This window comes from Periplaneta americana, chromosome 9, assembly GCF_040183065.1.
Source record: "Periplaneta americana isolate PAMFEO1 chromosome 9, P.americana_PAMFEO1_priV1, whole genome shotgun sequence".
Taxonomy (NCBI): Eukaryota; Metazoa; Arthropoda; class Insecta; order Blattodea; family Blattidae; genus Periplaneta; species Periplaneta americana.
Window position 1 is genome coordinate 52,911,220 of NC_091125.1, and position 27,305 is coordinate 52,938,524.

At 36.4% G+C, this 27,305-nt stretch overlaps 1 protein-coding gene across 1 annotated transcript in view; it reads left to right on the top strand.

Moving 5' to 3' along the window:
* Positions 1–27,305, top strand: part of LOC138705937 (pleckstrin homology domain-containing family G member 5-like) — a 705,365-nt gene that overhangs the window by 33,377 nt on the left and 644,683 nt on the right. The window contains exon 2 of the mRNA XM_069834734.1: positions 2,249–3,872. Coding sequence (XP_069690835.1) covers positions 3,387–3,872 — 486 coding nt within the window. The 5' untranslated portion in view covers positions 2,249–3,386. The remainder of the gene's footprint in view (positions 1–2,248; positions 3,873–27,305) is intronic.

Below are 27,305 nucleotides of genomic sequence, written 5' to 3' on the forward strand. Positions count from 1 at the left end.
TTTTCCGATCCGTGCGATTCGTCCGATGAGTGCGATACGATGTAGTGAACGCTTACCTTAACAGCAAGTTGGAAGTTTCTGCGTTCCCAGCAAGGTGATGCGGTTATTTTACAACGTTGATTAGCTGTCATATTGGAAACAGAATAAAATATAGGTTGTAGAAAAAAATAACTGCAGTAAGTTGATGATTTTGGTCATTGTGCATCAGGGGTTTTAATCCCGTTCAATACGTGACTGTGCTGGTTCATGTCTCTTTCATTTTTACAGTACTCCACATACGAGATGTACTCGTCCTATACTATAATTTGTTTCTGGCAGTACTTTTCTCGTATGATATGAACTCGTCCTATACTTTTATTTGTTTGTTCAATGCTTGGTGTTATCACTCCTGTTACTACTACAGCAATATTACTGTGGATGCGCTCTTATGAAGTCACTGCTTCTTGTTACATATGAAATGTGACATTTTCCGGTTGACATCTTTTCGGTTTATACCTTCAATAAAGACGTAGTCACGTCAAAACAACCGGCACTCAACTAAAACTTTACTATTTACTATATTGGCTAATGGGGGTGAACTTCTGTTGTCATTTTCTTTTAAGAGAGTGAGGATATTCTGTTGATCGTCTACCGGAAACCATGATTTCAACTATTCAGTGAATTAAACTGGTGCAGCGTGGTCCACTTAAATCAATAAACATTAGGTCGTACAATATTTGGGGGCATTTGCATTATGTCCTAAATGCTAGGTGTTCAGGCATCCAACGTTTCGGAGCTGCATGTCAGGGAAAGTTAAGAAAAGAGGAAAGGAGGAATCTCTCTGTTGGATTTTACCGAGAGCTATTCTCCAGCACTGGACACAAACACACTCTTAAACTAACACAACAGTACGAATGTGCACTTAAAACACGATTGTTGCTTCGGTCTCGCAGACAAATTCTTGATCTACTGTAAAAAACTAACCCACATCGGAAGCAACGAGGAGGATGGCACAATTTTCATCAGTACCAGACTGTATACATCCGAAGTTTGTTGGAATGATTGGTTTAAGGAATTGTGTAATGCATGCTTGAATACGTTAGTTGCTAAAGTATATGGGATCCTGTGCCTAATTATAACTTTTTTAGTCGTTCTTGGTAGCTTATGAGTACTGTACGTTCCACTAGATTCTAGATTCGTAGATGAAATGCGTCCAAGGGTTTCTATTTTTAGAGCTAAAAAATCACTTAATATGATTCGAAAGGGAGTTGAAACTGGGAAATACCGTATATGTTGTAGGTTTATATCAACAGCAGTACCAGGATAGTAGTAGTAGTAGTAGTAGTAGTAATAATAATAATATTAATAATAGTAATAATAGAATATTTATTATCATTTTAGTCTGCTATTTAACGACGCTGTATAAACTACTGGGTTATTTAGCGTCGATGGAATTGGTGATAGCGAAATGGTATTTGGCGAGATGAGGCAAATTCGCCATGGATTACCTGATATTTACCTTACAGTTGGGGAAAACCTCGGCAAAAACGCAACCAGAAATATAACCGACACCCAAGACCTATTATATTATCCTACTAAGTATGCCTATCTAGTAATATTCTCTTACGTCTTATAGATTCCCCCACTTTCAAGACTATTATATAACGTGCCGAAAATTTTTCAGTGTTGTTGTCACCTCTGTATATGACGACATTTTGAAAATAGAAAACGTTAAGTGCCGTACTCTGTATTAGCTCCGAAACATTGAAGATGTTAAGTTCCAATACATGGTGGAATAGCCAAAAGTCTATTTATGGATACAATTACCGTGAAAGTGCAATAACCCATAAGATTTTTGTCCTTTAGTAACATTTGGATTTTGTTTATATGTTTAACTTATCTTTAATATTTTAATAACATGAATTTCTACTACTAAGACTTGTGTCTTGTGATTTAGGTTCTGGCTGATTATTATCAGGTAGTAATCTCATTTCACAATATGAGTCAGAGGAAGAACAATAATTGCTTGTATACATCTGAAATCTGATTAGTGTAATATGTAGCTAATCAGCGATGTATGCAATGGAGGGGAAAAGGAACTGGCCAAACTACCCCATTATCTCCTGGCCTAGTTGCCTTATAAGTAGTGTCTTGTTGGTTTAACTTGTGAGGTTCAGACTTTCTTCGGAGAGTTGACTAAACTATGTTTTTTTTCTGTTGATTTCTTGTAATTGTTCAAATTTTAGTTAGCTCTTTTCTTAATTTAAAGGGATGTCAGCCAGTGAGGAGAAACATCATACCTGTAGGAAAAGCAGCAAGTTACGACATCCATAAACATTAAAACTGTGACGATATTGATCAAGTTGCACATGGCAATAAGGATTTTTGCCGCATTGCACCGTCTCTTGCTGCTGTCGGTTAGAAATGAAGGGTTTCCGACCGGTGGAAACTTGCTTACGTAACATTTTGGCAAGCATCTAACACGTGCCAGCCTATAGTTTATGCAAATGTCATTTCGCTCGGGAGGACAGTGGTCTGTTTGCAGTGCGAGAAGACACAGGCAGCACCTGTGAAGGACAGCTTGCGGAAATCGAGCGTCTTTTTTCTCCCCCCGTCTTCACTCCACTGCAGAACTGCGTTGCGTAATTTGTCAATGTGACTTTGACACATATCAACAGCTGTAGAATTTCTTATAAACAGTACCGTATGAAAACTTAACCGAGTGCAGTGATGCCAACTTGAAGAGTGAATAACGCTGTGTTGAAAATGTGTTTAGGAGTGTTAGGCAAGAGTTTGTGTTTTGTGAAGTGATAACGATCTTTGATTGGTTATTTGCATTTGTGAATCTGTGCTTCAACTGCAGAATACTTCCTGAAGAAACGGTACAGCTTCTTGTTGCACTGAGTGATCGAGGAAGAGGAAGGATTGGAATATTTACAGTCACTGTGTCGTCATCGATTGAATAGTTAGTCTTTACATCCATAATACTACTTATTCAACAGATATAGTAAATTCCTCATCGATTAATAATCCCATTAAAATAGTAATATTTTATAAGACTCTTAATATAAGAACGAAGGAAAATATTGTACTAATTTCTGATTCAGAAACAAATATTAGAGCAGTCATACACAATTTGTGACACAGCTGATAAGTACTTACTTCTCATAATAATTTCGACCATATACATCATTTCACATTTAAGACCCAGAACTTCCATAGTCGAAAATAAATTTGTTGCAATAGATTTGGTTGCAGACAAGCATTTGCAACTCATAAAGTACAAATTCATACCAGGTTGCAATTTTGTGGGTTATATTGTATTCCATACTGCAGAATCCCATATCGACGAACTGTCAGAATCTGTCACTGAAGAAAACCTACTGCAGGATTGGGATGTTAAAACCATGACACTCAGCAGCCAACTGGACGCCGCGTCCAGTTCGAGGAAGCAGTCGAAGAAGAACACCAGACAAAAGAAAGTATCAACCACAACTCCACCTAAAGATGACACAAAAAAGAAAGTATCATCGAAACAGAAAAAAACTGCTGAAACATCGGACAAAAATGAAAATCCGCAAGATCCTCCGTTACAGCGCTCATTCTCGTTTCGCCGCCATCTTAAAAGCCTCGTGAACTCTGGCGGGACTTCTCTGAAGCGAAGTTTGAGTTTCGGGAAGGGGTTAAATGAGCATGCGCCCAGGAAACCATGGAGTGCGTCTCTGCAGTCCTTGAAGGAAGACGTCCCTTCCGCAGACGACGATGACTCAGCGATATTCACCCCTGAGCCTAGAGATACTAGCACCTCTGTGTTCGACTCGAGGAAGCTCGTCACCCGTACCCAGAGCCTCCTGGTGCAGAGTACGAGAAGTAGGGATGGGAATAAGAGCCAGGTTAGTTGTTTGAATCTATGACGAGGTTAAATGTTATTCGTTTACTTTGTATTCGTATAGAATATTTTTGTGATATTTGTGTTTGTTTCTTGTACATACTAACATGTATTAACTGTGTTTTGTAACCAATTATTAACTTAATGTTCTTACATAAACGTAATTAATGCTGATGATTGAACAGTAGGCCTGTTTCATAAAAATACTTCACGTGGCAAATCATTAAGGGTGCTATTCATAGACATTTCGCAGCACGCGCTACGAGCGTACTAAGCTAGCCCCGGCTATCCACTGGTTACTTGTACAGAATTCAAATCATATCCTATCGCTAACACTGGTTTATGAATACGAAAAACGCTGATCATCCACCGGAAACCCGCGCTGAAAATGTCTATGAATACGGCCCTATGCGTTTTGGATTATATTTCTGACCAGGGAATGAGACTTAATGTTCCTTGCTTCATTTTAATCTTATCTTTCAAACAAGGTTAATTGAAGACTGCGATCTCAAAACGCGTTAAGTCCATTTTTATGAAAGGACTGGGGTAGTTTTTATTATCCACCTTTCAAGTGACATGCACAGTAGCACAACTTTTAGACGAGGATTGGCGTTGATTTGGAAAAAGTTTAAAATATAATAATATTTCAAATCATAAAAATGACCAACTAGACTGACCGAGTTTTGGGATCACATTCTTCAATTAATGATTTTTCAACCATACGTAATAGTTGGGAGCTTTTGATATATAAAAAAATATCCAAACAGAAATAATAATAATAATAATAATAATAATAATAATAATAATAATAATAATAATAATAATGATGATGATGATGATGACTATGATTTATTATTATTATTATTATTATTATTATTATTATTATTATTATTTCTTACATTGTTACTTAAACCATAGCATTTTTAATTAGCCACTCATGTTAGATTTTAAACAGAGTAATTTAGATTTACCTCTCTCCTAATAGATCTGAATGTGTCTCTTTACTCTCTTTCAATGTGTTGTCCTATTTTGTGTAAAGTATGAGCCTTTCTACATGTCTGACTATATGGCAAACGAGTTCCGTTAATCTTAAGTGTGTAGTGTTTTATAATCTTGACAGTTCATAGATTTTGCATGATTATTCTTATATTTTTTTCTGTTTACTGATGAGTAAAGTAATCTGTTTCATATAATCTAGTATATTTGACTTCATCCATAAACGTTTGTTTAAAACAAGATTAGTGATATCCTAGACCATATATACCCAGATTGCTCAGCCTTAAAGGCTTTGACGGTAACAACTTTTGTCAGGTTTACTATGCTGTCATCTAGTTGTTACATAAGAAGTCATGTCATAACTCCCATTTGAATTGCATTAGCGACTGTACTACGACGGTGGACGGGTGGCGGTTGTTCTGTTCAAAGTGCTGCCGATTTTAATATAGAGATAAGCAATCTGTTACATATATGATCTACGATAATATCAACATTTGTGGCTAAAGAAATAAAAAAAAAGAGATATAATTTTACTATTATTATTATTATTATTATTATTATTATTATTATTATTATTATTATTATTATTATTATTATTATTATTATTATTATTATTATTATTATCATCATCATTATTATTACAGTAGCGTTCGCTTCTACCACATCAGCCCACTCTTAGAAGCTAACATTCTCTTGGGGGCAGATAAAGCAGTTTTTTTTTCCTTCCACAATTTTAATAACGTCAAAACAAGTGCTTATACAATTTTTTGTCACTCGAGCGCAATTACGAGGGCGTCCAGAAAGTAAGTTTTCCTTGGGCCGTTTACAGAACGAAAACAATTTCATGAAAAAGAATTATTGGAACAGATACAGCAAATATATTTGAGCTTTTTTTCAACATATTCCCCACCGGAATTCAGACATTTGACATACTATGTGTTCACTTTGGTATTCCTGTGTCTTAGAAGTCTGCCACCTGGGATTGGAACCAGCGTGTGAAACAGTTTGCACCTCTCTGTTGATCCCACGGCATGACATATGTCTCAATTTTATTTCTGTGGGGAATATGTTGAAAAATAGCACACTTATTGTACAAATTCCAATAAATCTTTGCATGAAATTGTATATGGCTCCAGGGGAAATTATTTTCAGGGCGGCCCTCGTAATTGCTTTCGAGTATCCAAAATTTGTATAAGCATTTGTTTTTACATTGTTAACATGGTGAAAGAAAAAAACAATTAATTCTTTTATGTGCCTCCATGAGAATGTTTGCTGGTTAGTGTTTTTCTGTAATCTTCTGCCGAAATATATGTGTAAGATAAAAATTATTTGGGCTATGAAGAAGCCTTCCATGCATGTATACTTACACACATATATCTTGTGATGAAATTGTCAGAAAACTGATCAAGTTCTTCTCTTGCAAAAAAAGGCAATACGCATTTTGACTGATTCTGATTTTGATGCTCACTGCAGACCTTTGTTTATTTCTGAAATAATTTTAACTGTTGTATATTTTCCATTGTTTGATTAAAATTAAGTCAAATTTAAACAGTTATTATCCACATAGCGAGATTCATCATTATGGTACAAGACATAATTACCATCTTGTGACCCCTAGGGTTAGATTAGTCAAGTCTAAACAATGGTTTATATCAATTGCATTGGCTATGTTTAATAAACTTGCTTATAGTGCATATATTGTTATTCGTAACTGGCTAATCAAAAACCATTTTATGATATACATGAATTTATGGAAACTAGTGTTGATATAGTATTTTAGTTTGTTTATCTTGTTTTTCTTTTGACTTTGTTTATCTATCTGTGATACCACGATTGTTTTTATCAATAAATAAATATATACTAGTGGCTTGTGCAGCAAATGCTGCTGCAAACTAAGTTCGTTAGACGTTCAAATAAAAATTTTTCAGATTTATTTTCAATGAAGAATACTTGTCTTTTTAATAGTTATTTGCTTCCATAATAATGAAACATGCTCCCTCTGAATGGATTTTTTTAGGCCAAATACTTTCTCTTGAACCTATCCAACTTCAGTTTTTGAGTTTTAACGCGAAAACGCAAGTATCAATGTCAGGATGATAGCAGTAGCTATTTCAGGTCATTGTGGATTGTAGGCGAAAGTTAAAAAAAAAAAGTCAGGTTTGCTAAGCTTTCGAACAATAGCATTTTCGTATAGCTGCTGCATGTAGAACTTGAAATGTAGAGCGTAAAATCATTTCATCCTACTAAGAGATCTTGCTGAAATGATCTGGAGACTACAAAATTTTCTAGGCCTCTTATTTTATCAGTAAGTAATACCTTTTGATCTTTCCTTAGGAACTGTAATTTTTGCGCTCTGTCGAGCCAATATTGAAGACAATGACACATATCAATATCTACACTACACCGCCATTAAGTATATGAAAAAGACCCAAGCCCACTGGGCTAATAAATATAAAAATATTTGATTTTCAATAACAATATTATTATCTTAATTAAGTTTTGTAGTTATATATAGCAACCACTCAGTAAATTATAGAAATGAAGATCTAAATTAAGATATTCTCTACATTTACTTACATAACCACAAAACGTTTCCTTTCATGTCATGAATATAGCATCAGTATTATGTACAATTAATGAAAAATAGATGCCTCATGATATTAACTACAATAATATTTAATTTCTAATGGTAATAATGTCATCAAACGACCTCAAGTTTCGTAGATTTGAATATCCAATACACAGCTGTACTCAGAAAATTATACGTGTACACTGCAGAATCAGATTTTAATAACAAATTGAATTGAGCTCTAAATATGTCGGCAATCCTGCAGGTCATGGCCTTCGTGTAATAGCCTATTGTTTATTGTAGTGTGTGTTTTGTTCTGAAATTCAATCAAGTCGGCCGTGATTCAATAAAATTAGTTCTCAAAACTGACAACAGATGGATTTTGGAAAATAGGAAAATTATGTAGGAAAATTGACATTTCACTGAAAACTACTACTTTTCCGAAAAACTTTGGGTTCTAAGCTTCAAAATGAGGGGTCATTTATTAAAATCCGTTCAGCCGTTTTCCCGTAATTTCCATTACCAGTTCAAATTATATATATATATATATATATATATACTATTTTGGCACGGATACTCTTTCACTACTTTCACTTCACTCTCATCTCACTCACTGCCTTGATATCTGTGGCTATGGTGACAGCTACAAATAAGTTTTGATGTTAAATCGACAGATAAAAAGTAATCCAGTCATATGACATGCAGTACTTGTTCGGTGGCCGACATACAACCTAAGATAGAAGCAACTTTAGATAAATGGACATAATTAAAAACTGAAAAAAACTACATATCGTAAGAGTAGAAAGAGAAATTCTAAAAAAAAAAAAATAGTCCCAATTGCAAATCTAGAGAGCACTAAAACGTCAAGTTGACGTGTGAGTATTTGGAAGAAAAAATTCTCTTGAAGTTAGGAACTGATGAAAATAATTATGTCATACATATATTTATTGATAAAAACAATCGTGGTATCACAGATACATAGACAAAGTCAAAAGAAAAACAAGATAAACAAATAAACTAAAATACTGTATCAACACTAGATACCATAAATTCATTTATATCATAAAATGGTTTTTGATTAGCCAGTCACGAATAACACACCTAAATCTATTAAATTAATAATATGTGCACTATAAGCAAGTTTATTAAACAGAGGCAATGCAATTGATGTAAACCATTGTTTAGACTTGGCAATGGGGTCACAACGTGGTAATTATGTCTTGTACCACAATGATGAATCTCGCTATGTGGGTAATAACTGTTTAAATTTGATTTAATTTTAATCAAACAATGGAAAATATGCAACAGTTAAAATTCTTTCAGAAATAAACAAAGGTCTGCAGTGAGCATCAAAATCAGAATCAGTCAAAATGCGTATTGCCTTTTTTGCAAGAGAAGTACTTAATTTTCTGACAATTTCACCACAAGGGGGGGGTGTGTGTGTGTGTGTGTGTGTGTGTGTGTGTGTGTGTGTGTGTGTGTGTGTGTGTGTGTGTGTGTGTGTGTGTGTGTGTGTGTGTGTGTGTGTGTGTGTGTGTGTGTGTGTGTGTGTGTGTGTGTGTGTGTGTGTGTGTGTGTGTGTGTGTGTGTGTGTGTGTGTGTGTGTGTGTGTGTGTGTGTGTGTGTGTGTGTGTGTGTGTGTGTGTGTGTGTGTGTGTGTGTGTGTGTGTGTGTGTGTGTGTGTGTGTGTGTGTGTGTGTGTGTGTGTGTGTGTGTGTGTGTGTGTGTGTGTGTGTGTGTGTGTGTGTGTGTGTGTGTGTGTGTGTGTGTGTGTGTGTGTGTGTGTGTGTGTGTGTGTGTGTGTGTGTGTGTGTGTGTGTGTGTGTGTGTGTGTGTGTGTGTGTGTGTGTGTGTGTGTGTGTGTGTGTGTGTGTGTGTGTGTGTGTGTGTGTGTGTGTGTGTGTGTGTGTGTGTGTGTGTGTGTGTGTGTGTGTGTGTGTGTGTGTGTGTGTGTGTGTGTGTGTGTGTGTGTGTGTGTGTGTGTGTGTGTGTGTGTGTGTGTGTGTGTGTGTGTGTGTGTGTGTGTGTGTGTGTGTGTGTGTGTGTGTGTGTGTGTGTGTGTGTGTGTGTGTGTGTGTGTGTGTGTGTGTGTGTGTGTGTGTGTGTGTGTGTGTGTGTGTGTGTGTGTGTGTGTGTGTGTGTGTGTGTGTGTGTGTGTGTGTGTGTGTGTGTGTGTGTGTGTGTGTGTGTGTGTGTGTGTGTGTGTGTGTGTGTGTGTGTGTGTGTGTGTGTGTGTGTGTGTGTGTGTGTGTGTGTGTGTGTGTGTGTGTGTGTGTGTGTGTGTGTGTGTGTGTGTGTGTGTGTGTGTGTGTGTGTGTGTGTGTGTGTGTGTGTGTGTGTGTGTGTGTGTGTGTGTGTGTGTGTGTGTGTGTGTGTGTGTGTGTGTGTGTGTGTGTGTGTGTGTGTGTGTGTGTGTGTGTGTGTGTGTGTGTGTGTGTGTGTGTGTGTGTGTGTGTGTGTGTGTGTGTGTGTGTGTGTGTGTGTGTGTGTGTGTGTGTGTGTGTGTGTGTGTGTGTGTGTGTGTGTGTGTGTGTGTGTGTGTGTGTGTGTGTGTGTGTGTGTGTGTGTGTGTGTGTGTGTGTGTGTGTGTGTGTGTGTGTGTGTGTGTGTGTGTGTGTGTGTGTGTGTGTGTGTGTGTGTGTGTGTGTGTGTGTGTGTGTGTGTGTGTGTGTGTGTGTGTGTGTGTGTGTGTGTGTGTGTGTGTGTGTGTGTGTGTGTGTGTGTGTGTGTGTGTGTGTGTGTGTGTGTGTGTGTGTGTGTGTGTGTGTGTGTGTGTGTGTGTGTGTGTGTGTGTGTGTGTGTGTGTGTGTGTGTGTGTGTGTGTGTGTGTGTGTGTGTGTGTGTGTGTGTGTGTGTGTGTGTGTGTGTGTGTGTGTGTGTGTGTGTGTGTGTGTGTGTGTGTGTGTGTGTGTGTGTGTGTGTGTGTGTGTGTGTGTGTGTGTGTGTGTGTGTGTGTGTGTGTGTGTGTGTGTGTGTGTGTGTGTGTGTGTGTGTGTGTGTGTGTGTGTGTGTGTGTGTGTGTGTGTGTGTGTGTGTGTGTGTGTGTGTGTGTGTGTGTGTGTGTGTGTGTGTGTGTGTGTGTGTGTGTGTGTGTGTGTGTGTGTGTGTGTGTGTGTGTGTGTGTGTGTGTGTGTGTGTGTGTGTGTGTGTGTGTGTGTGTGTGTGTGTGTGTGTGTGTGTGTGTGTGTGTGTGTGTGTGTGTGTGTGTGTGTGTGTGTGTGTGTGTGTGTGTGTGTGTGTGTGTGTTTTTTTGTAATGGAAAATTAGGTTCATTTATTAATTAGTTTATTTTAACTATTATTAATTGTAATTATTATGTGTAATTAAGTTACCACTGTCATCGGGTGTTTGCTCACTTTCAATGTATAAATAAATACATACATACATAAAATTTTAATTCCGTACTTCTCAACGTTTACTATTTTCAATTTTCTTCGTATTGTTTTAAACGTTCTTTGAAATGTAATGGTGTACCGTACCGGATATATTTATCTTTTTTTCAGGTAGCATTATATATTATTGCATGGAATTGAACCCTGATACTACTTAAATAGCAGTGTTTTAAATTTGTTTTAATACGACAAAAACAGTATTCATAGCATTAAGATAAAAACGTCAATAGGAAATAAAATTATTTTTAACTAGATATATAACAAGAACCCATTTTTTATTTTAAATACTTTACTGCACATCTGAAACTGAATCATTTCCAAATACTGTGTATATTCTACATGTCAAAGTAAGAATTGACGTAGAACTTCTTAAATTTTATAAAGTATTGGCTGTACAACACCAAACTATTGTATGAAGCAAAATATTAGGAGTGAACAAACTAGGAACAAAATCGAATAGAAATTACAGAAATTCCCATCCTGCAAGGTTATCGGAAAATCGATGTTTGTTTTTTTTTTATTTAACGACGCTCGCAACTGCAGAGGTTATATCAGCGTCGCCGGATGTGCCGGAATTTTTGTCCCGCAGGAGTTCTTTTACATGCCAGTAAATCTACTGACATGAGCCTGTCGCATTTAAGCACACTTAAATGCCATCGACCTGGCCCGGGATCGAACCCGCAACCTTGGGCATAGGAGGCCAGCGCTATACCAACTTGCCAACCAGGTCGACTCGGAAAATCGATCATGCCAAAAATCAGGATATTAGAACTAAATAATTAAATTATTTAAATAAAATAGATGATTATTGAGATGGCAGAAGCACATGATTTAAGTAGAACCTTGGGTACATCTCAAGCAAGTGTATCAATCTAAACCTACAGACATAAAATCAAGAGGAAGATTAAATAAATGTTGGAAGGATCAGTTTCAAACACTTCCTTTGCAGACGGAATGAAGTGTCAAGAGGAATTCTTGACGTTGATGAATCTTCTGCGTCCTTTGTTTTTTTTTTAATGATGGTGCGTTAATGTTATGGAATTTACAGAATATAACCATTTATAGTATTGCTCTCGAATCAGAACCAAACGTTTATTTTCTAAAATGTTCAGATATTTAATTTAATTCTATCCTAACTTCAATATCATAAAGTTTAAAATCGATGGAAATGTTATATTACCACCTTTGTCGACCTACCAATAAATCCACATCTTGGAAACTGCAATTGAACAAAGTTGGTTTCGTGTCACCCCTACGAAACAGACCGCAACCCCCAGGAGTTAGTTTTGCAGTACCTCAACCCCACTTCTTGCAATCTCATGTCCGGCGGAATTAACTAATCCGCATCCTCAGGGACGAGCAGTTGCAGCGAGAACTTGCTGTCCAAGTTTTGAGTAATGGATCTGCAATCAGCGAGATGCGTGCTATGAGAAATGCGAATCAGCACGGGTACCTTATCTGAGCACTCGATAACTCTTGAGTGTCCTCGGCTTGTAAACACATTTGTTTGACGACTTTACCAAGTACAAGTACAAGCTGCACGCCGTTATGTTTCCACTGAAACCTTGGTGATTCCATTCCATACTTCTGCAATTTAGGACGCTTGATTATAAGCATCGATGAAGAATCATAGAAAGAACCGGAGTTAGATTCTTACGGATCCCAAGAAATGTTGTGGTTGTCGAACTGGTGACGAAGTAGGATTTTGTCAACTACTTTGACCTCCTCCTTTCTAACTTAATTCCATTACTGCTACATCATCATTAGAGCTGAAATGGTTATTGCTCATGAGTCATGACCAAAAACTGGGTTAATCCTCGCTCGAAATGAATAAACATTTACTTCACATGGTCGTTCAATTTTCAATATCACTTTGTAATAAATTATGTAGGCCTATTAGCCAACTTCAGAAAAATCATCTCCAAAATTGACATTAAAATAGTTTGCAAGTGTTACTATAATTTTTCTCTTCTTTCATAAAGAAGATAGGTGTTGACCGTGTCAAAATTTCTACTTACTTGAAGTAGAGCTAATATGAAGAAACAATGAACCGTGTTAAGAGGCAGTAGCGTTTATCTTGTACAAAAAGTAAATTAAAATGCCCATTTCCTGACTTAAATAGCAAGTGTAACACCCAAAATTTTCGAAAAATCACGTTGAAATATGACAATCGATAAATACCTACTATAAGTCATCTGAAACTCGATGATACTCCTGTCATCCGTCCGTAAATAAGATCTCGCATTTATCTTTAATGACAAAAAGAAACAGCTCTGATCATCCTTAAATCGGCCATTGAATAATTCATTTGTAATTATTATCACCATTGTCATTGCCGTTGTTTATATAAAAAGCATCATGTTATAGTCGTCATCATCATCATCATCATCATCATCATCATCATCATCATCATCATCTCTAACATAATATTGTCATCATCATTATCATATACAATAATTTATATTATCATTTTTATTAACATATTGTCATGACTGTGTCTATTTTCATTAATATAATCATGATATTGTCACTACTATAATCAAGATATTGTCACTACTATAATCATGACATTGTCATTACTATAATCATTATCTCTGTCGTTACGCTAATGTCATTATCACATTTTCATGATTGTCATTGTCATGATATTGTTATCATTTTCATTGTCATAGTATTGCCATTACCACAGTTTGATTTATTATTATTATTGTCATAATTATCATCGTTATTATCATATTGTCATTATATCATTAGGCCTATTATAGTCCCGTCGCTCTAATTTCCGGCAGCCAATCGCGTTGCAGGTCGGCTACATTTAAACGTGTGCGTATTGTGATTCGCTGGTGAAGACGTTATTTATTTCTTAAAGCTCGATAAATACTTAATATAATCGCTTTCGTTGGCGTTCGCAGAAAGCACACGAAGACGTTATTTGCCGCTCAATTATTTGCTCAATTACAGTGCGTTTGATTTATTATCATAGGAGCTACGACATGATAATGTTTAACGGTGTGGCAAGTAGATTCCTCGTATAGTAGCTCGGCAACGAAAGAACAAAAATGGCGAACGATACTACCTACCTAGACTTTATAGAGCCTTCACTTCCTAAGACGTAAGCAAAGAGGAGGAGTCACGCCGGGAATAACAACGTCGCGACTATAACTTCATCATTACCATATTATTGTTATATTTTTGTCATAATCATATTGTCATAACCATATTATTATTGCCGTAGTCACCATTATCATATTGTTACTACCATTGTCGCCATTATCATATTCCTATAACCATTGTCATCATTATTATATTGTCATATTGCCAATATCATTATTGGCATCATAATCGTATTATTTTCATTGCTGTTATCACAGTTCTCATTATATTACTGTCATTTTATTATCGCCACCATTATATTATTGCCATCATTACGGTCATTATCATATGATTTCAATCATATCATATTGTCACTCACATTATTATTACCATTTCCACTATTATCATATTGTTTGTACCATTGTCATCACTATCCATATTGTCATCATTATCGTTATTGTCATCATTGTCATATTACCATCTTTATAATCGTTTTTGTCACCACATTGTCATCGTATTATCATCACCAGTGTATTATTACCATCATATTTTCATCATTATGGTCCTTATCATATGATTTTAATTATATCATAATCACATTATTGTTATTATAATACTTTTGTTATTATCATTGTTATCAAATTTTTATCATTATATTATTGTTGCAATTATAATAATAAAAAATGGACAGAAAAAGAGAGGAAAAGGAGATGTATGGAGCAAATAGAACGTCCAACTATTAAAGTACTTACTTCGGTTGTTTTATCTTCAGATTATTGAAAATGTGAACCTAGTGAAATTTAATTAATTTCTCGCCTCTTGAATGCACGTAAATAACAATGTCAGCCTTATATTAGGTTAGTTAACTTTTACTTAAATACCTACATCTTACACAATATTTGCTCGTAACTCATTGTTTCACTAATCTGTGTACCGCTTACTTTTTCGTGTAAAGGTCTGACCAAAATTCCCACAGGTTTTAGTTCCGTTTGTTATGCAAATGGTTTAGCTAAACTGGTATTTATATCTACACGTGGCCTCTAGCAAATTTACGTAATTCTAGTTTTGTCTTTTTCCGTGTGTACCTATACAGAAATAACCAGTATACATGCTGCACTTCTTTCATCGCTGTGTCCTCACCTCAGGAAATAACTTTTCTTCTTCGGTACACCTAATAATATCGGCCTGACTACTGAGACCTGACAATGACAGTAAATATTTTATCTCAAGTAACGTAGTTTTTAGACGATTGCACCATTTTCTCGTATTTACCGATTTTTTTACATGCTTCGTAAGTTGATAATACCACACGTTGCGTTGCCTGGTTGCTACTCAAACAAAAGAAAAGAACAGTACTCTAATGATTACTTACTGCACTAATTGTATATAAAATTATAAAAAGGGAAGCTTTATATAGGCCTATACAGGATGTGTCAAAAGGCCAGATCAATCCTTAAGGAGGTGATTCAGGACCTTATTTGCAACAAAAATTCCTAACACTTTTTTTTAAATATTCATCCCCGTTTCCGAGTTACACGAATATAACGTACCGTATCTATCCCCATTTATTTCACACCTGATGGACCTGTCTGCTTGAGGGAAGGTAGGTTAATTATTTTCAGTTATCTAAAGCAGATGCTCAAAATGTCCCCCTCTCGCACGAACATACACTTCAGCACGCCATCTGACATCTCACTGCACATTATCCAATCCGTGCTGGTGCATCTCCATTGCAGCCGTGTTAATCTTTGCAACCAGCTCTTCCCTGCTTACTATTTCCGTTTGGTACACTGTCTCTTTCATGAAGCCCCAGAGAAAGAAATCCAATGGTTTTTGGTTCTGGGGACCGGGCTGGCCAGGCAACTGTGGTATCAACTAGACGGTGCTCCAGCACATTTCAGACTTCCAGTACGTCAATGGTTAGATCACCATTTTCCAGGTAGATTGATTGGAAGGGGTGCTCCTATTGGCTGGCCAGCCCGGTCCCCAGACCTCGGGCTGCATGAAGGCGAAAGTGTACCAAGCGGAGATAGAAAGCAGAGAAGAGCTCGTTTCAAAGATTAACACGGCTGTAATAGAGATAGGCCTGCACCAGCACGGATTGGATAATGTGCAGTGAGAGGTCAGACGGAATGCCGAAGTGTATGTTCGTGCGAGAGGGGGACATTTTGAGCATCTGCTCTAGACAACTAACAATTATTAGCCTACCTTCTCTCAAGCAGACAGGTCCATCAAATGGGGATAGATACGGTACGTGATATTCGTGTAACTCGGAAACTGGGATGAATATTGAAAAAGAGTGTTAGGATTTTTTGTTGCAAATAAGGTCCTGAATCACCTTCTTAAGGATTGACCTGACCTTTTAATACATTCTGTATAAAAAACGACGTAGTACAATCAATTATTTATGCAGTTATTGAATGTTACTGGAACCGTATTGCATCCTCTGCTATGTCTAATACTTCTACCATCAACAAATTATCACAAAACTATTCATTCATATATATTTCAAGGAATCGAAATTTAACTGCCTGAATAAATATTGCATCAACTATTTACATAGAAACAAGAGAAGCTAGATAGTGCCCTAGCAGCGACATGCAAGTGTTTCTTGTTGTTTAGACAGTTGTCCGAAGACAGGTCTGAACTTCACAAGTGATACCAAGAAGGCACCACTTATGAGGCAACTGGGCCAGGAGATAATGGAGTAGGGTGGCCAGTTCCTTTCCCCCTCCATTGCATACATCGCCGATTAGCTACATATTGCACTAGTCAGACTTCAGATGCATAGGTCCTTCCTCTGACACATATCATCAAGTGAGATGTAGTGTCTGATAATAGATGTACACATTAGCCAGAACCTCAATCAGAGGATAAATGTTTCTTATAGTAGTAATTTTTATTTAGAAAGAAATTAAGTATTGAAATAAATTTTAATATTTTAATTAATTGAAATGACGATCGTCCAAAAACTGGTAGCTATGCAGTTCACATGCGGCGGCGAACTTCTGCCTAGGGCCCCAACCTCGGAGGGAGCCCCGGCCGATGGGGGGAAATAATAATAATAATAATAATAATAATAATAATAATAATAATAATAATAATAATAATGGTATTTGTTAGCACACTAAAACTCTCTCCACACACACACCCACTCTCTCTCTCTCTCTCTCTCTCTCTCTCTCCGAGGACACAGATACAGGGCATGAAAAAAAAATGTTTATACGTCCATTACTTGAGACGCAACATGGCTATACTCGGGCGTGAGTTCGAGTCTCACTTGAGTTGATTACCTAGATGGATTTTCTCTGAAACTTTTTCCTACTCGAAGGTGCATGTCAAGTAATTATACAGCGAAACCTCATCTCGCCAAACACCATCTCATTATCATCAATACCGCTGATGCTAAATAATAGTGTAGTTGATACTGCGCCTTTATTTATTTCTCTAATAGATTACGTAGAAAGACACAACATTTTATGTTAAGAGGATTAATTCGTAAACAGAGAGATAAAAAAATTAAGGCATGTGGAATACAAATAATAGAAAACTAAAGACAGGACAATATATATATATCACATTCTCTTTATTTTACGACAGTAAGACGTGAGCGCTGAATTGATAGAAATGTAATTAATATACCGTTTTCTACCTTCTACTAATAAATCGATAACTGTAATTGAATAAAATGTGTTTCGTATCACCTCTACGTACAGACCGCAACTCCCAAGAGACGTTTTGCAGTATACCTCAGCCCCACTTCTTACAATCTCATGTCCGGTGAAATTAGCTAATCCGGGTCCTTAGGGACGAGAAGTTGCAGCGAGAACTGCTGTCCAAGTTTTGAGTAATGGATCTCACAAGGAAGGGTTCAGGTGATTGTCGCTGATATTCGAATGGGACAAATTCATTTGTGTTTTAGAACATAAGGAAAGAGGTATGGCGCGATCTGAGATGCTCTGGAATATATGTGTCTAAGGGAGAGGCCAGCGAGTAGGGATTAGCTATATAGAATGGACACTGAGCAAATTTTCCTGTTTTGTTTCTCTGTGCGCCGGCGTTTAGTTCCACTTTAAAGCGCTAGAGGTTAGTGTAGTTGAGCACACGCTAAGATAATTTGAATATAAGAGTTGAGACACAGGATCCAAACATCGGCTACCTTATAGCATAATCCTGTAATGCTTTGGTTCAAATAAATTTAAGTTGACAGCTTCTCCTTATTTCTCAGCGATAAATTTGTTATGTTTTGTATATAATAAATTATATTATAAAGTAATGGAATACATTATAAAATTATATATCAAATTCGTGTGATATTTGTATAGGCCAAAATATATAAGCATATGGTTTTACTTCTCATAGGAGTTTCGTTTTTCCATTTTCAGCGCTATCAAATCATTACATATTTTAAATGTTGTTGGGGTCAACGTCTCAACTCTCATTATAAAGGAACTCTAGAGTCTAGACATTATAGATAATGACGGATTCATTTCATCGGCCCAATTAATTTGAGTACATAATATTCCTAGATATATTAATTGTATATCTGTTATATTCCGTTGTGTCGACTGCTAACTGGTGTAACGTCAGCGCCAACTTTAGGGAAAAAGCAGAATCTCATGCTCAAACTGGTTTGAAAGTCATTGAAATCAGTCCTGTTACATCAAAGACACCGACGTGAAGTGTTCATACTTGTAATTTCTTATACGCTGGAGAGGCGGAGGAAAATATGGAAAAGTGGGAGGGAGTACAGGCGACGAGGCACGGAACTGGTTCTGCTAGTTGTAATTTAGACACGAGTGCGAGTATGCATCATACAGAATGAAACAAGCCTTGATAGTTAAGTTACTAGTGGAGTTTTTTTTTTATTTATTTATTTAGGAAACGCCAACTAGGGAGAACTTATAGTTTTTGAACAGATTAAAAACAATTGATTAAGAAGAGGTTGTTATTGAAGAGAGTAATACACTTGTGATTTATGAAGAAATCACGGATGATGAAATTGATAGTGAGTTTGGCGATGATCCAGCGGTACGAGATGAGTCACGTCCAGAAAATAGTAATATACGTTACAAGAGCAGTATGTTGACGTTTTCATGTTCGAGGGAAAGATTGAAAAAGCGAAACGTAGTTGAGCTTTTTTAATTTCCGAGAACATGAAAACAAACATACCGCTCGTGTATCGTACATTATTTTGTGCGAATATCGTTTATTACATACCTGAAAGACGAATTTCTAATTAGTTGCAATGAAATCTCCATATTGGTTTCTGTTTAATGACGGCAACTTCGGAAAACCAAAATATCTTTCTTCAACATTGTTGCTATAAAATGTTTTCTGTGTTTACTATACTCCAGCAGGACGTGATATACGTCTGTCTTCCCCCCCCCCCCAGTCTATAAATGCGAACTTAAACGGTAAGGTTATGTAATGATTTATTTTTCATTTTAATATTTTAACAATATTATTTATATAACATATTGCAGTAATAACATCGGCATCTGGAATCTTTGTGATTTTTTCACGGCTTCCTTAATGTTACTTGTGTATCAGGAATGCAATAAGTTTCGTGGAGTAGTAGACTTTACTTAATTTTTGCAAATATTTAAAAACAATAATTATCATTGCAATTTAGGTGAAATTGGAGTGGTAAGTTTCCAATTTATAATTATTACTATGTTAAATGTCTCTAAAAATAATATGTTAAAAGCCTAAAGCAGTAAAATGAATGTCGCGCTTAAGCGGTAAGAAGAGGGAAATTGTTATGTGTGTTACGTTGGGAATACTGAATGTGGTATTTCACACTTACCGCGTATTGGTTCTGTGCGGAAAACAAGCAAATACGCACGATCTCGCACAAAAGTCCTTTATTGTCCCATTGACAGGTCACCTGTGTTAAAATTCAATTCTTTAACAGCAAAAAAAAAAAAAAAAAAAAAAAAAAGACTAATAAAAATAAGACAGTCTTGCAAAATTTTGAGAATACGCTTAAAATCACGTAAACATTACTGTATTCATTTTCTGTGTTTTTATACGAATAAATAATTGAATCAATGGCCTCATCAAAATGTACGCAGATTCCTTTCTTGTCATTATACATCGTTTCCATATTATCTTGCTTATCGTCCATAGCAGCTATAAATCTCGTAGTATGTATATTTTGATACAGTCTATCAAACACACTACATAGAAATCGGAAGAAATCGGAATCGTGCGACAACACTTGGGACCCCTTCCTTGTCAGATCGCCTCTGAAGATGCGCTTTTTGAGGTCTGTAAAAGATAGCAGAATTGAGTAGGCTTACTTAATAAAGAAAAGGCTACAGAAAGAAAGTATCACTACAATCAATAATAAATGAAGTTGTAAAATCTAAAAATGACTGGAATGTGAGTATAGAGCAACAAATAAGTCACCGAGAGAAATAATAAAACACAAGTCCACACGTGTGGAGTGACGGTTAGCACGTCTGGCCGCGAAACCAGGTGGCCCGGCTTCGAATCCGGTTGGAACAAGTTACCGGGGTTTTCCCTCAACCCAATTTGAGAAAATGCTGGGTAACTTTCGGTGCTGGACTCCGGACTCATTTCACCGGCATTATCACCTTCATCTCATTCAGAAGCTAAATAACGTGTGATGTTGATAAAGCGTCGCAAAATAACCCACTAAAAATAAACAAAAACCGAAGGGATAAATCAATTGGATGTCCAAGGAAACGAAAACGAAATCTGAACTCGGAACAGTTAAACGTATGTCGTAATTGTTTGTAGAATGCTGCGGATAGTGGTGATGAAAGTGATGTTATTGAACTTATAAATCAGGTTGTATTTCGTCGTCCTGGTTGGGGATTGACGCAGTAGGCCAACTCCCTCTCATCGGAAGAAGAAGAAGAAAACGTAACCCACCAAAAATCTTGTAGACAAAGTAAACCAGGTGGAAGCCGCATATTTGTGTTATAGAGGACGCCTTTTAAGAAGTATTATGTATGCGTGTTGTAACGGCTTTTCTGTATATCTCAAATTGATTCCTGGTGTTTACTTTGCTATCGCAATGTCTAAATTACGGATTGCTTGTGTTTTGTTTACATTGTGTAGGCTACTTTATTTTTCTTTTCTATTTGTCTTTATGGTTACAGTCAATGTATCCCTTTGTGTAAAACTATAGCCCTAGCATACATTTATAAAATATGCTGTCTCCTTTGTAGGTATAATAACAACAACAACAATAATAATAATAATAATAATAATAATAATAATAATAATAATAATAATAATAATAATAAACCAGGTTGATTAAATCTAAGTATTAATTCAAGCTATACGGTTTGTATGAAAATTATTTAGGGAAAATTAAAATTGAAATTAAATTATCTTGTAGTTTTCAGGTAAGTTTTACGTCGAAGCTTTTGTCGGCCTCAAAACTCATTAAAATATGTGCAACTTACACAAGACGTATTGAAAAATTTAAGAAAAATATGTTCTGGCATGAGAATGCCTATTTCTAATAACAAGATGCTTTATACCTTACATTTCGCTGATGATAAAATGATGTTGGGCCAGGAATATGAGGATTTAGAATAAATGGATAAATATAACAAGTAGGAATTATTATTAAATTTTAGAAAAAAGAATGCGTTTATGAATTGGTGAACTAGAACAAAATTTACTATTAGAAATAACATTTTTTAAATTATGTAACATATTACAGGATTTGAAATTATTAAAAATGAAAATAATGAGAAAGAAATTAAAACACAAATAATGAAGAAAAATGTGCAATTACTCGTTTAAATTAAATACTATAGAAAAAAATATTAAGTAAACAAAATATTCATATCATATATACAGGGTGTTTCATAAGTACATGTAAATGCTTTGCGGGTGTAATGTAAAGGTAAAATAACACTAAAATAGTTTATATAATCAGAATTAGGCTTTCTGGCATTCTGATCACAGTCACCGTGAAAGCCTAAAAACTCAGATAGTCCATACAACTTATTCTGAAAATTCTGAATTAAGCCCACAAAATATTTAAATATACGTATTTACGAAACACTTTGGATATATAACACAATTGTTAAGTCTCTTAACATTTGGAGTAGACATTTAGCCTCTAAAAACCAAAACTAATCAATAACTTTTGACAAACGAAATTGATTTTTTTTACGACGATAGACAAGAATTTCAAGAACAGAGAAAATGAATATTCAGTCATCAGGGGTAAAATGAAAGTGCATGATACCATTGTAGAATATATTAAAGCCCAACAAATTACATTGCACGGATTGTTCAGGGAATGGAGTGGAACGTATACCTAAACGTATATTGCATTGGAGACCAGAGGGGGAACAGATCCGCAGAATTGCTACTAGGAGTCTGAGAAGTTCACCGACATTAATAAAATGAAGTGCATTATATATGTATATTTGTTATGTTTGTAAACACTTTTATGGAAAGATTTATTTCAATTTTGTTAGAATTTCATATGGATCTATAAACAAACGAAAATTTCATTAGTAAAATATTAAAAAAAATTTGGAACATATTCGTTCAACGATGCTGTTGAAATACTTGTACGCTAGAAAGTTCTCTTTACATTAGAGGTAGCCTATTGCAACAATAAACATAACATAATATGTGGATTTTCATGCGAAAAGTTACATGCTACATTCTCACAAAATTTTAGACCTAATTATAGTCTAAAAACTTGGGAATTTTATAGAATATCTGACTTCTTCCAAAGAGAGCTTGTTGCGGTCCCCGGAGATCGTCTTAGATTTAACGGCAGACTAAACATCAGTTAGTCCACATCTGTGGAGTAACGGTTAGCGCGTCTGGCCGCGAAACCAGGTGGCCCGGGTTTCAATCCCGGTCGGGACCAGTTACCTGGTTGAGGTTTTTTCCGGTGTTTTCCCTCAACCAAATATGAGCAAATGCTGGGTAACTTCGGTGCTGGACCTCGGACTCATTTCACTGGCATTATCACTTTCATCTCATTCAGACGCTAAATAACCTGAGACGTTGATACAGCGTTGTAAAATAACCTACTAAAATAGGTTAAGTTGGCTTCATTCTGGACCTAATCCGTTTTCGTCACATAATAGCCTCTGTATTATAATGAGCAGTTTAAAGAACTGCCTACCGTCATAAGGTGTTTCTATCTTTGATGCTGGCAGCATCAGGACATTGCCGGCTACTTTTAGCCCGCACTCTTGCAGCGGATGTGAGAGCTTCTGCACAATGTGTTTCCGGCTCTTATTTTAGAGGCTGGCAAGTGGAGTAGTTTGTGTCTATTCGCAGATGTTAGTTCCCTCTGCCCGAAGTCCTCGGTTCGAGCACAGGTCGTCGATACCGCTTGGATGATCAATCATTCGCGTGGGTTGTGGTTCTGAGTCACTCGATCCTTTCACAGCCACTCCCACCCCTCAGAGCGCGGGGTCACTGCCCCTCAGTGCAACAAGGGACTATATCAGATACACGCTTTGATTTATTGGCGCCCAGGCACGCCCACTTTTTGTGAAAGTGCTGGCGCAGTTACTATGGCAACGTAATCGTTGGAGTCAGTCATGAGAAGTAAATATTACAAAATGGAATGTTTTTATGCAATGCCCTGTGTCCTGCATAAAGCCAATCGAATTTTATCAGCATTTTATATTCGGGTCCCGAACCTCGATTTCCCTTGAAGCCGACATGAATTCTCATAGCAGTTGTGAAAATATTAACTCTTCATAGCTCATACGCATTTCTTCGGACCTCATCGTCCTGCTAGTAGACGAAGAAACATCTGTACTGCTGTGATACGTAATAGACACGATAAGCCCACTGATCCTTAATGCATTACAACACGCACTATAGAGACAACGCCCTAAGTGGGTTTCGAATTCATTATTATGGGTTCCCTATGCGTTAAGACTGCTTCCCTCCTGTTTAGAGAGATATTTAGGAAGGTGTTTCCTATTGCTCTCTGAGTCTCATTGTTTCAACATCTCTGTTTCAAATAAATTGATAATTTGCATGTAAATCTATTTACTCTTTAAATATAGTGTATTAACCACAGAATATGGTTTTGAAATTTTTTTATCCAAGTAACCATACAAATGATAATTTAAAGATAATTTTTGCAGCCATGATGAATGTGAAATGTGCCCAAATTATGTAAAAATAAGTAATTCTATGTTTAAAAGCGTGTTAAATAATATTTATTTATTGTATTAGTGTAGATTTTTAAGTCTGCTGTAAAATGCGAACTTGAGTATAAAATGCAAAATGTAGCTATATGTTTGTGGTCCCGCGCCGTGGCGTCGTGGTCTAAGGCATCCTGGCTAGGACTCGCGTTATAGAATGCGCGCCGGTTCGAGTCCTCATGGAGGAAGATTTTCGTAACCGGATTTACTACCTATCGTAGCCCCCCAAGTGCATCACGATGCTGAATGGACACTGGTCCCATATACTGGCCGAAATTTCGTGAGAAAACCCATTAGATGGACTGCTCGTTCTCCCGACCTCAGCACACTTGACTGTTGTGTGTAGGACACGTGAAGAGCCTGGTGTACGAGACTCCAATTGAATCAGAGGAAGAGCTCGTCGCTCGGGTGCTTCTGACGTTCTACAGCAGGCATGTCAAAACCCTGCACATTGTGCAGTCGCGCACATTGTGCACTTGTCTCTGTGCGATGTGCAGTTCCTATTCCCCTACCTGGAGGGAGTGAATCGGCTTGGAGGGGAACGCGACAGGGCTGTACATTACCTGCAGTAGCAGAACAGCTTTGGTTTCAGTAACACAGATCAGTACGGGTGTGCTCATTGAGCTGTGATTGTGAATGCGTTATGAAAAATAAGGTGAGGAGTCCTCAGATATAACGAAGAAGAGAAATCACGAATCATATAACATAACTGTTATGATGTTTTCCTCGGCCAACAGTAATTATTTTAAAATGAAAGGCTTTCATCATATCATGTGGACCTAATAGTGATGTGAGAATTTAAATCAGATTAGTAAAGTTCTCAAAATATGATATTCGCCAACTGTTATTTCTTAATTAGTACTCTCACGGCAAGACAAACATGACAATGATGTTTTGGAGTCTATACTAACACAGCCATCAATGGTTAGAAGACTTACAACTTTCATTTGATAAGTTGATAAGTGATGAGAATATTGAGTGAAGAATACATGTGAGGGTCTTGAGGTTGTAAGGGAAGGAAGAAAGCAACTATTTGTAAGGCGGAAAAATTTTCTGGAAAAATAATACATAATGGCGAATTTTCCATTCCACGTTACTATATTATCTTAATATACTTACGTTAATAAATCTTTAAACCTGACATAAAGAAAATGTCCTCGCTTCACAGCTTGTGAAGTACTCTTTTAACTCAATTCAGTAACGCTCCCAACTTGCTGATACTTGGTCTCAACGTTTTCCAAATAAACTATATATAAATTTAAATTCAAGCTTAATTTATCCAATTTAATAATAATAATAATAATAATAATAATAATAATAATAATAATAATGTGAATTTATATTAATATACAGCAAGGAAATGATTCCAGTGTAAAAGCTTCACAATGTCCTATGGCATATAATTGGGAGTAAAATATTTTCTTTAACATTTGTGCACCAATGGACCCAATAATGCTTGAGGAACAATGAAAGAGTATTACTTTGAAATAATCAGTACCTACTACGTAAAATGAAATACTGTGTTCGTTTTTTGTTGTTTCGAAATTACTGCAATATTTATATTTTCTTCAAATACTGTGTACAAATCATGTAAAGAAATTATTCTTTACAAACGACTGCCTTGTGAATTGTAACTGAGTAAGTCTATTGTTTCTTGTGTTACAATTATTGTCAAATATAGACACTGACAATAATAAAATTGTATTTTTTCCTTCTGCTAAATGTGTTTATAATGTCCAAATGTCAATTTAATTGAACACTAGAAGTGCAGAATAGATTCTTGTACATCCCTCCCGCTAAGAACTGGTAAGAGCAACACGTGAATGACGCAATCTGCACAGACCGGCGTTCCGCGAACATAAACTGCACTTTCAGTGTCTGATTTCTGACATGCCTGCTCTACAGCACATGCTTGGAATTTTTGAACGTGTATGACAGGCAATGACACTGCATTGCAGAGTTTGTATTGGCGCAGGAGGCCGTACGTTTGAATAGTTTTTGTAAATGAGTACAAATTGAATTGGTTTTGGGGAATGAGTGTCATAAGTAACATTACAACTCTATTCTTTATTCCTTACAGTACAGTATAGAGTTTCTGGTTTTGTCATTCAATAATTAGTTTCCGACCCATGATCATTTAACAAAAAAAAAAAAATGACTCTGATATCATCCCTAGAAGTTTGAGTATTGAATTTAGATGCATCTGTATATGCCAATGGTTAAGGATATATGAATGTAATAGATTTCCTTAGAAAAAGTATCCATACACATTCACACAGGCATTCCATTCTATAGGGAAGCGTCGGATACCGTAAGCTGGAGCTTGAATGCAGTAAGTTCCCTTAAAAGAAGTGTATAATAGCCATTCGTACAGCGTCCCATTGTGAGGAGGAGTCAACGAAAAAAAAAATCCTTGACTGCTCCTGAAGCATTTTAGCATTGCGGTATCACTTCGTCATCTGTGCGAAATCTGTGGACAAATCGGAGCTGTAAGTTGAGTGCTCTAGAGCAGAGGTCTCCAAAAAGCGTATCGTTATTCGTGCTCTCGATGCTGCCCGCCGAACACAGTGTGCTGTAAGGCTAGAGAAGGGTAAGAGACTCGTACCTCAACAGATGGGAGCGATCAGTGGGGGATCGCGGCAACGGTCTGCTTAAGTTTACAAATAATAACATTAAAAGAATAAGAAATATCATACGTTTGTATATTATTTTGACATATTATGAAGCTGGAGCCCCGTCTGTTGCTATTGACACAAGCCTTCAAATTCAACTCTTCTGTTCTATGGTGCCTTTCAGTGCCTGGAAAAGATTTTGTCCAGTTGTATTTTGTAATTACATCTAGAAGACATTCAGACACAGAAAAATGTTCATTAACTACTCGGATGAAAATGGCTACGTGAGCTTTGTCATTTCTATCTGTGCTTTCGTCCAGTGCAAGTGAGTAAGCTACAAACTGGTTAATTGTGGTTTCGATTTCAGATTCAATTACATTTACATTCGTGAAATTCCTTCTCTGAACCGTAATTGGAAACAATTTAATTTTCTTAAACTTTGAATTTCTTCTGGACACAGTATTTTAGTAACGTCCTGTATGCACGATTTTACAAATGATGCATCTGTAAAGGGCTTCATTAATTTTCAATATTCCAAGCTAGAACATAGTTAGCAAGAAGCTTTTTTGTGTAAGAGGACACGTGTGTGATTTG